This window comes from Sinocyclocheilus rhinocerous, unplaced genomic scaffold (genome assembly GCF_001515625.1).
Source record: "Sinocyclocheilus rhinocerous isolate Xijiao unplaced genomic scaffold, SAMN03320098_v1.1 scaffold18675, whole genome shotgun sequence".
NCBI classification, from domain to species: Eukaryota; Metazoa; Chordata; class Actinopteri; order Cypriniformes; family Cyprinidae; genus Sinocyclocheilus; species Sinocyclocheilus rhinocerous.
In genome coordinates, this window is record NW_015657338.1 from 1 (window position 1) to 10,886 (window position 10,886).

At 38.6% G+C, this 10,886-nt stretch overlaps 1 protein-coding gene across 1 annotated transcript; it reads left to right on the forward strand.

Annotated features, from left to right (window-relative positions):
* The first annotated feature begins 172 nt into the window (after positions 1-172).
* Positions 173-1,553, forward strand: LOC107721013 (uncharacterized). Its single transcript, XM_016528868.1, has 5 exons — positions 173-267; positions 382-500; positions 592-759; positions 881-1,080; positions 1,241-1,553. Exons 1-5 carry the CDS (start codon positions 198-200, stop codon positions 1,551-1,553), a joined length of 870 nt encoding a protein of 289 aa, XP_016384354.1. The 5' UTR covers positions 173-197.
* The last annotated feature ends 9,333 nt before the right edge of the window (positions 1,554-10,886 follow it).

The following is a 10,886-nucleotide window of genomic DNA, read 5'->3' on the forward strand; positions in this document are numbered from 1 at the left end:
CATCATGTACGTAGTGCTCCCTAAATTTGTGACCGCTCTGTAATGTCGGTCTAACCGTACTGTCAAAAAGAACGTGAGGGCGTTTCTAAAGCAGTTTCAGTGGGTGGTGAAGATCTACGTAAATGAAGCATCGTCCTTACCTTTTGTTGTGAACTTTGCACTGTAGCGTTGGGGCTCTGAGCAGCGTCTTTGACCAGATGACTTTGCTGAGACACCAGGAGCTCGCCCCAGTCCTTTTGGGCTACCTGAAGCAGAGACACGCCTCGGGTAGGTCCAGTGAGGGTGGTGCTTTTTTTTGTTGTTTGCCAAAATCCCTCGTTTCCCTGGGTCTGTGAATGTCTGCGTCTCCTAATGAGCGTTTCCTGTGCATCATCGTTGCAGGTTCACCTTGTGGGTCCGACACCAGCAGCCTCAGTGCTTGGCTTGAGGAGAGCTTTGGCAAATTCTCCATCTATGTGGATTACAAAGACCTGCGTGAGATCAACACTGGCTTCGACAGCGTAAGCGCACCGTCGTTCTACCCAGTTGTTCCCATGTTTGTTTTGGCCAACCATGTTATTTCTAATGATGTTGTTGTTTTCTTCCCTGAAGTTTGAGGCCCTGGACATTCTGAGCACTTCTCAGGTCGCTGAACTGACGCTAGAGTCTGGAGCGCTGAACAGCGCAGCTCTGATAAACATGGTCTTTGAACGCCTAGAGCACGGCAACTCTTTCCAGAATGTTGAAGAGTTCATTGTGGCTCTCACCCAGACCACACAGGTACGTTCTCATGACTAAGATGGCAAGCCTTATTTTGTGTGTGTGGGGGGGAACATTTTAAAGTGCAATCGTGACACAATCCCAGATGTGACAATCCCTTTCTGTGTGTCATTTCCTCTAGGATTTGGACATCAGCCCTGTGGTGAGGGACATCATGATGAATCGAACCTTCACCATCATCAGTCTTCATTTTACCGACTTTGTGACCGACGACTGGGTTTCCTGGTTCACGGTGAAACTGATTCCTCTCATTCCCAGCTTGACTGCAGAGATGCTCCAGACAGCAACATTAAACACCGACTGCAATGAATACCACGTCATGTACGTAGCGCTTCCTAACTTTGTGACCGCTCTGTAACGCCTGTCTAATTGCACTGTCAAAAAGAACGTGAGGGCGTTTCTAAAGCAGGTTCAGTGGGGGGTGAAGATCTACGTTAATGAAGCATCGTCCTTACCTTTTGTTGTGATCTTTGCACTGTAGCGTTGGGGCTCTGAGCAGCGTCTTTGACCAGATGACTTTGCTGAGACACCAGGAGCTCGCCCCAGTCCTTTTGGGCTACCTGAAGCAGAGACACGCCTCGGATGAATCGAACCTTCACTATCATCAGTCTTCATTTTGTCGACTTTGTGACCGACGACTGGGTTTCCTGGTTCACGGTGAAACTGATTCCTTTCCTTCCCAGCTTGACTGCAGAGATGCTCCAGACAGCAACATTAAACACCGACTGCACCGAATACCACGTCATGTACGTAGCGCTCCCTATCTTTGTGACCGCTCTGTAACGCCCGTCTAATTGCATAGTCAAAAAGAACATGAGGGCGTTTCTAAAGCAGGTTCATTGGCTGGTGAAGATCTTTGTTATTGAGGCATCGTCCTTACCTTTTGTTGTGATCTTTTCACTGTAGCGTTGGGGCTTTGAGCAGCATCTTTGACCAGATGACTTTGCTGAGACAGCAGGAGCTCGCCCTAGTCCTGGTGGGCTACCTGAAATTGAATAATGAAACAGGTAGGTCAATTAGATTTAACACTGGGCTTTTGAGTGCAGTTGAGTAGGCATTATTCATCTTATTCATATATTGTTCTTTATTTCTCATATATTATCTTATTCATATTTTTAAAGTTTATTCCAATAATTTTGAAAACTTTCAATGCTAATTTCTATTCTGCTCTTTCAATGTTTCAATAAAAATCATGAAAAGTTACATCAACATACACCGGGTTGACAATACCTATCTGTTTATATTTTAGGTATTTGTTAATGAAATACAAATAATGTGCTATAAATTAAGACATTTAATGGGACACAATGTAAAACACATAAAATAAGAATAGTGTAGTCTGAGTTTCCTTAAACAAATCTTTAATGAGTTGCTTTTGGTCATCACATTATTATTATTTTATACTAGTAGTTTACTTGTGTTTTTCCCCCTAATGTTTTTACTTAGCTTGCCAAGGGGATTCCACAGTTGATTCTTCATGGATATCTATCAACTTTGGTCCTTTTTCCAGACACATCACATATACTATTTTAAAGGAGATGAAAATCAATGTGGTAATTAAGTTTATCCTCAATTATTTTACCCTCTCTGGATGACAACTATTCTGACCTGTTTTTGTCCTTTCTTTTTTTTAGATGACAGTTCTAAATTCCCTCCCAGCAACAATGAAAGCAGAATTAATATTTGATCCATCTATTGGTGTACTTCAGAATGAGACGCTTATGAGGATGGTTTTGTCCTCTATTCTGATATCTCCAGATGATGGGCAGCTTGAACAGTTCTTTACAGCTTTTACTTACATCACGACAAAGGTGAGCAATTTTACCTGATACATGTTTTTTTTTTTGCTTTACTCCATTTTCTGCTTTACTCCATTGAAATTTATTTTATGAATAAACTTACAGTTATTTAGGCAGACACTTTCATAGGGGAAGGCAATCCTTAAAAGCATCACACAAACAATACATGCTTTTTAAGAGGATATGAAATATTTTGTTCATATTTTTTCTTTTGTCTAATTTCAGAGAAATATCACAATGATTGAAAACACAGCTGTCAGAGACACAATGCTGAACCTAACTTTGATGGCTCTTGCTACCAGATTCCCCCTCTTCCAATCCAGTGACTATATGTTGTGGTTCCAAATAAATCTTGTTGTACTACTGGCCAGTTTTCGTCCATCATATTTGGTGGTTATCCCCACAAACCTCAGCTGTGACTCTTACGATGCAATGTGTGTGATTTGATTACATTTTAATTATCATTGTTTCACTCATCATGCAGATTTTATTTATTTATTTATTTGTAATTTTGTATTTTTGTAATTTTAAACAGATTAAAAGGCTTAGAAAAGGCTTTGGCAATTGTACCATCTGAACTTCTAGAGGACTTGAAGACAAGCAAAGAAATTCTTATTCTTTCACTACCAAAAGGTTTGTGATAGCCTATTGTAGTTGAATAATGCTGTATTTTTTAAATGTTTATTAAACAATGTGGGTTTTTTTTTTCCGCATGTGCCATAGGTTGTCCTCAGAAAAATACTCCATTACCAATAGGCTCTAAATATGTCACTACTGCAACTACATCTTCAATGTCAACCACTCAACTATCAACTAAGGCCTCCACAGGTCCAGCAGTGCCAGGCGAAGTATCTGTTATTCTGCAGATCCGTTTGCATATACAGTATATTGATGCTTACAGTAATCCTGCTTCATTGGAGTATCAGACTCTATCCAGAAACATCACAATGGAGGTATTCAAAGATATATTTTCACTTTTGCTGTAGTAATAGTAAAATAGTTGTTTTCCCTAATTCTGCCCAAATTATGTTGATAGTGAGATGTATTTGTATGTTATAGTTTATATCTCTGTTTCTTTTCTTTTTAGCTGAATCACTTCTACTGGAAATTGTATGAGCCACACTTTCTCAGATGCTACTTGCTGAGATTCTGGTACAAGACTTTCATATATTATATCAAATTGTTTCACTCAAAAAGTTATCCTTAGGTGTGTAGAGCAAGAAATTAAATATTCAGAATCCTACTGAGAGTGCTGTTCGCACTTTGAATAGATAACCAGGACACAGCGGTCTATCAAAATGTTTATTCATTTGTTCCTGCATGCTACAAAAAAGTGCTAAGTACAATAAAAAAAATAGACCAGTGAACAGATGAGTTTCAGCCTATAGCTTTCTTCACTACTCACTGTTTTTTGTAGGCAAATAATTGCACATTGAGACCATCTTTTTAATGCAAACTAAAGAAGGGTCTATGGTAACATGGATGAAAGCACAATTGGTGTTTTTGATGAGTCTTTGAAAGACCTACATAACTAGTGATGTGAGGGCGATAGTCATACAGGCAAGAGTGTTAATTGTTCTTTGGCACAGGGATGGTAACATATTTCTTAAAACAGGCAGGGACCATGAATAAAGCATGGGACTTATTAAAGATGGATATAAACAACTTTTACATCCATCAAGCTAATCAGTGCAGGATCTCAAAACACAGACAGAAAAATACCATCTGACTGCCAGATAAGCGCTATCATGTTTTTTTTTTTTTCAGATTGTGCATAGAAAGTATTCAGCTTTTCAGCCAGTGAAGAGCCTGCTTTCACCAAAGTTTAGCATCTCTTGCTGCACATCAGAGAGCATAGCACAATGTTTTGTAATCACTTATGTTCCCCGATGAGAGACCCACAATGTATGCAGCCCACCCACAGTTTCTGACTAGTGAAAGTCTTTGTAGTGATGGTATATGATGCTTCATCAGTTAACATCTGTGAACACAACGACGACCGCTAAACTCACCCGGAATGTGTCCCACTCAATGTCATTTTGAGCCCCCTGTAGCATAGCTTCTGATTGGGTGGGCCAGCGTTTCACCACCCTCCTCTCCAGAGGTTCTTGTCCGGGCCTTTGTTTTTATTCTGGTACGAGGAAAATGGCGATATGATCTGATTTAACAAAAGCTAGTAGCCAGTGAAGCTTTATAGCCATTCCTAAACTGAGATTAGCAGTGATCAAGTGTATTTCATCAAGTGTGAAGCCAGCAACTGGATGTATATGTAGACACTGAGCACACCATGAAGCTTAGAGCCAAACCTGTGTCTGCTTGAGGTGTAATTTGCAATTTTGTAAGTTACTTGTATTTGATAGGGACACTGCTCATTAGTGAACAGGTACTGTAAATATCCCAGTTAGCCCAGTAGGCTAATTTTCATCTGTTGCCCCTTGTTTTAAGGTGGCACCCTAAAATTAAAATATAGTAATTTATCACAAACAACAATTACAACTGTCTACAGATAATAAAACATATCAACACAGAAAAAAAAAATGCTGCCCCGGGAAATCACATTACAAATAATACAAGTAATATTCTTCATTACACTGCATCATGTGCACTGCTTATTTATTTATTTATTTATTGCTGAAATTGAAAATATTTATTTAGTTAACACTTGTAGTACACTTGAACCCACTAATGTATGAAAGATGTGTTCAAGTGTACTACAAGTGTTAACTAACTAAAAATGTTTTATTACAGAGATAGTATGTTTAAAGCACATTTTAGTTCATATTCACGGTGTCTCAAAATAGCACAGTTGAGTACACTTATATGTTTATCTTAAGAAGTACTAAATAAAAATTTTTGTATATTATGTACAAAATTAAGTACATTATGGAAGTGCACTTCTTTTTCGCCTGGGTTATACTTGAAACATGCACACATTTAATGAATTTGAAGCTATTTAACTAGTATTATCCATTCAAAGGCCAATGGAAGAATTTCTTCACAATTTTGGGATTGTTTCAACAGGCTGATTTGGAAAAAGTTTTGAGCAGATGTTTTGTTATGCTGCAGTTTTTTTATATTGCTTATCTTGCCATTTTTGCACACTCCTGAGGTATCGATTACTCAGGTCCTTTCCTCTATGCCACTGCTCTGTATTTGTCAATATCACTGTTTATACTTAAGATTAGGTGATGCAAAATTACATTTGTGGTCAAGGGTGGCCACATATTGAATTATTGTGATGTGTTACATACTTTTACTGTCCAAAATAATATCAAAATCCAAAAACGTGAAAACAAGCAACATCAAACCTGAACATTCATTATAGTAATTTAAGAACTTTTACATGTATAAAAATAACGTCAAATATCTTTCTCTCTAGGCCTGGGTCTGTGGGTGTGGATATGCAACTTATTTTTAAAAGTGACACTGTGCTTCCAAATAAAGAAAGCATTGAAGACAATCTTAAGTCAGCAATTGTTGAATCAAAAGTGTTTCTTGACATTATTCCTTCCAGTGTCGTTGTTGGTGAGTTCCTCATTCTCTAAAACAGTTTAAATGTAGGTAATGTTTTTGCTGTAATCAAAAACATTTTGCAGTGGCTGATTTATACTCATTTTCATGTTGTTTCAGTGAATCAAGATGGCTCAAGTTTGACAACCAGACAAACCCAGTCATCACAAAATGTTCTGATTATGCAAACATCATCTGCTGCAGCACCAGTTCTTTCTAGTGTTGTACCCACTAGCACACCTACTGATCTTTCAAGCACAGCTCCTCCTAATTATGTTTCAATCACTGTAGTTCCTGATCCTTCAACCATAATAGTTCCTACAGATCTTTCAGACACTTCTATCACTACTGGTCCATCAGTCACAGTTGGTTCATCAAACACAACAGGTGACACTCATCTGTCAAGTACTTCATCTCCTAATGTTCCCATACTCTCTGCAGTTCCTACTCAGAAATCAAGCATAACTGCTCCTTCTGGAACATTAAGCACAGCAGTTCCTGCTCATCTATCACACACTGCTCCCTATGGCCATTCAAGCACTGGGGATCCTACTGATCATTCAAACACAACTGTTCTTACTGATCCCTCAATCACTGCAGTTTTTACTAATCAAACAAGCCCAACTGTTGGATCAAGTACTACAGTTCATGTTGAGCAACCAAGCACAACGGTTCATACAGGAACCTCGACCACTGCAGTTCATAATGATCTGTCAAGCACAACTGCTTCTACTGGTCCCATCACAATTACAGATATTTCAGATTCATCAAAGGCATCTGTTCCTGTTGGTTTCACAACTGCTTCAGTTCCTACTGATCAATCACATTCAGTTGTTCCTCCTGATACCTCAACCACCAAAGCCCTTACACATCTTTCAAGCACAACTCTTCATAGTAATGTTTCAAATAATGCAGTTCCCACTGATAGACAAAGCGCAACTATTCATACTGAAACCTCAACCACTGTAGTTCCTGCTGATCTGTCAAGCACACTATCACCTACTGGTTTAACAGACACTGCAGTTGCTACTGGTCCATCAGTCACAGCTGGTTCATTAAACACAACAGGTGACACTCATCTGTCAGCTACTTTGTCTTCTAATAGTTCCATACTGTCTGCAGTTCCTGCTCAGAAATCAAGCACAACTGCTCCTCTTAGAACATTAAGCACAGCAGATCCTGCTCATTTATCACACACTGCTCCCTATGGCCATTCAAGCACAGGGGATCCTACCAATCATTCAAACACAACTGCTCTTACTGATCCCTCAATCACTGCAGTTTTAACTAATCAAACAAGCCCAACTGTTGGATCAAGTACTACAGTTCATATTGAGCTACCAAGCACAACTGTTCTTACCGGAACCTTGACCACTACAGTTCCTACTGATCTGTCAAGCACAACTGCTTCTACTGGTCCCATTACAACTACAGATATTTCAGATTCATCAAAGGCATCTGTTCCTGTTGGTTCCACAACTGCTGCAGTTCCTACTGATCAATCACACTCAGTCGTTCCTTCTGGTACCTCAACTACTGAAGTCCTTGCACATCTTTCAAGAACAACTCTTCATAGTAATGTTTCAAACAATGCAATTCCCACTGATAGACAAAGCACAACTTTTCATACCAAAACCTCAGCCACTGTAGTTCCTGCTGATCTGTCAAGCACAATATCACCTACTGGTTTTACAGACACCGCAGTCGCTACTGGCCCATCAGTCTCAACAGTTTCCCCTGGTCCTTCAAACAGTGCAGTTTCTGCCAGTCTATCAAACACAACTACTTCTAATTATTTTTCAAGCAATGTGGTCCCTACGGATCAACCAAGCACAACTGTTCATACTGGAACCTCAAACACTGCAGTTCCTATTGAATTGTCAATCACAACTGCTCCTATTGCCTCTTTCATCACTAAAGGTCCTACCAATCAATCAGCTGATCCTCCTGGTCCCTTTACCAGTGAAGTACCTACTGATTTAACAGTCACAACTGTTTCCTCAATCACAGCAGATCATACTGATCTATCAAGCACTACTTTTCCTATTAGTCCCACACCCCCCGCAGTACCTACTAATCAGTCAATCACAACTATTCCTCTAGGCCTTTCAAACAGTGCAGCTCTTCCCAGTCTATTAACCACAATAGTTCCTACTGATCTGTCAAACAGAACTGTTCCTAATGACCATTCAAGTATCTCAGGTCATACTGAACATTTAAGCATGACTATTCCTATTGGTCCCTCAACTACTACAGTTCCCACTAATCTTTCAAACACAACTGTTCAGCCAGGCTATTCCACCTCTACAGTGACAACATATCCCTCAAGCACAATTATTCTGCTTGATAAGATCAACACCACTGTCTCTACTAATCTGTCAAGCAAAGTCATTTCTAATCCTTATACAAATACTACAATTTCAACAAATACATCAATCACAACTGCTCCAGATGGCCTTTCAAACAATGCAGTTCATACAGTTTTATCAAACACAACTATTTCTGCTGGAATGTCAAGCAGTGTACATCATAAAGATGTATCAAACACAACTGTTCTTTCTAGTCCATCTGGCACTACATTGTCCGTATCCAGTGCAGCTGGTAATCATATCACTACATCTGTAATATTTTCAAACTCAACACACTCTAAAGTTGTCACCACCTCAACCACATCTTCACTGCGAACCACTCATCTATCAACTAAAGCCTCAACAGGTTCAGCAGTAGCAGGCGAGGGATTTGTTATTCTTCAGATCCGTTTACAGAGACAATACATTGATGCTTACAATAATCCTGCTTCTATGGAGTACCAGATTCTGTCCAGAAACATCACTATTGAGGTTGTCTAAGAAATATTTTCATTTTATACAGTAGTTTTTTTTTTCAAAATTCTGTCCACACTACATTTGTGAGTTTAGTGTAAGTTTGTTTCTTTTTGTATTTCTGTAGCTCAATCGAATCTACCGGGAAATTTATGGGACCCGCTTCCTCAGATGCTACGTGATAAGATTATGGTACCAAACTCTCGTATTTCTTTTTCTTTCTTTCTTTCTTTCTTTCTTTCATTTGGTGTTACCAATAGACAAATCATCCCAGTAGTCTTCCACAAGCACAAACATGTAGAATATAGACAGGAAGATGTAGGGTGAAAGGGTCATCACAAAGATGCTGCAGAGTGGGGATATCTGATGTATCTGCAAGTAGTTCACATATGAGCATGCATATTTAAATAGCAAGATGCAGTCAAATGAGTATCATGTGAACAAATGCTGGAAATTACTGCAGCAGGAGGCAAAAATGCAGGAGAAAATTATGACAAACTTACTTCTTTGGAGCTCAGAAGGGTTATATGGGTTAGGATTTACCTAAACCTAAGTTATATAGTTTTCATATGGTGATGATGTATGGGTTAGTGTACTGTATATGTGGATAAAGCTGGATATATTTAGTAGTTGGAAGTTAAAATTAATTATGCAGTGAAATGGAAATATGGAAATCATGAGTTGTGTAAGGTTTTGTTTAATTATAACAGTTTGTCTAATAACTGTTTGGTGATGTGCATCAGTTCCATGGTCAAATGATGCATATAAATGACAGGGTTTAATCTTTTGGTTATATCGCCCATTCCTAAGCAGATGAAATGAAAGTCCTGCCATAATACAGGTGCATCTCAATAAATTAGAATGTCGTGAAAAAGTTCATTTATTTCAGTAATTCAAGTCAAATTGTGAAACTCGTGTATTAAATAAATTCAATGCACACAGACTGAAGTAGTTTCAGTCTATGGTTCTTTTAATTGTGATGATTTTGGCTCACATTTAACAAAACAACATAAGACACATTACAAAATATCTTTAGTCCCCTAGTGTGTAAGTCAGAGGCAAACTAAAAAAAAGTCACCTTTATTTCTATATTGCTTTATACAATGTGTGCTAAAGACGCTTAACAGTGTTAAACAGGAAAACAGTGTTTCAATAATGCAAACAAAATTCAATTCTGCTGTAAAGCAGCTCTAAAAGGAGGACAATAGTAATGTTGGATAATGGAGAAACCAGGTTATATCAAGGGGCCCGTTCTCCTCTGGATATACAATATTGGCCAGAATAATGTAGGCATAGTGAAAGTGATGGATTATATTGCACTAGAGGTTTTCAAAGTGTAGGGTTAATGTGTGGGCTGTATATATAAATATACTGTATATAGTATTGTGCAAAAGTTTTAGGCCACTAGTATTTTCACCAGCTAAGAAAATGGTTTTAAGTCAGATATTTCTCTTTTGCTGTAGTGTGTCAGTAGGAAATATCAGTTAACATTTCCAAACATTCATTTTGCCATTAATTGTAATGATCCAGTGAGATTTTTGTTTGCACAAGGAGTCTGACAACAGCCAGTGCTCCACACAGAGATCTGATCTCATCATCATCCAGTCTGTCTGGAATGACATGAAGAAACAGAACAAAGTGAGACAGACTAAATCCAGAAGAACTGTGGCAACTTCTCCAAGATGCTTCAAGAGACCTTCCTGCAAAGCTACTTGAAAAAACTGTGTGCAAGTTGCACCTAGGACAAAAGCTGCTGTAAACGCAAAGGATGGTCACACCAAATGTTGATTTAATTTAGTTAATAGGAGTTAATTGATAAATAAAATCTATTTATGACAGCATCCTCATTTTACAACATTTTTACACAAGTGCCTAAATCTTTTAACAGTACTGTAGCTTTGCAGGTAGGTTTCTTGAAGCATCCTGGAGACCTGGATTTAGTCAATCTCAGTTTGTTCTGTTTCTTCATGTCATTCTTCACAGACTGGATTATGAT

Excerpts from the sequence above, each read along its gene's own strand:
- LOC107721013 (XM_016528868.1), top strand. The coding sequence starts at position 198 with ATGACTTTGCTGAGACACCAGGAGCTCGCCCCAGTCCTTTTGGGCTAC. Across the intron at positions 501-591 it reads TCAACACTGGCTTCGACAGC|TTTGAGGCCCTGGACATTCT; the intron begins GTAAGCGCACCG and ends TCTTCCCTGAAG. Across the intron at positions 1,081-1,240 it reads TGCAATGAATACCACGTCAT|CGTTGGGGCTCTGAGCAGCG; the intron begins GTACGTAGCGCT and ends TTTGCACTGTAG.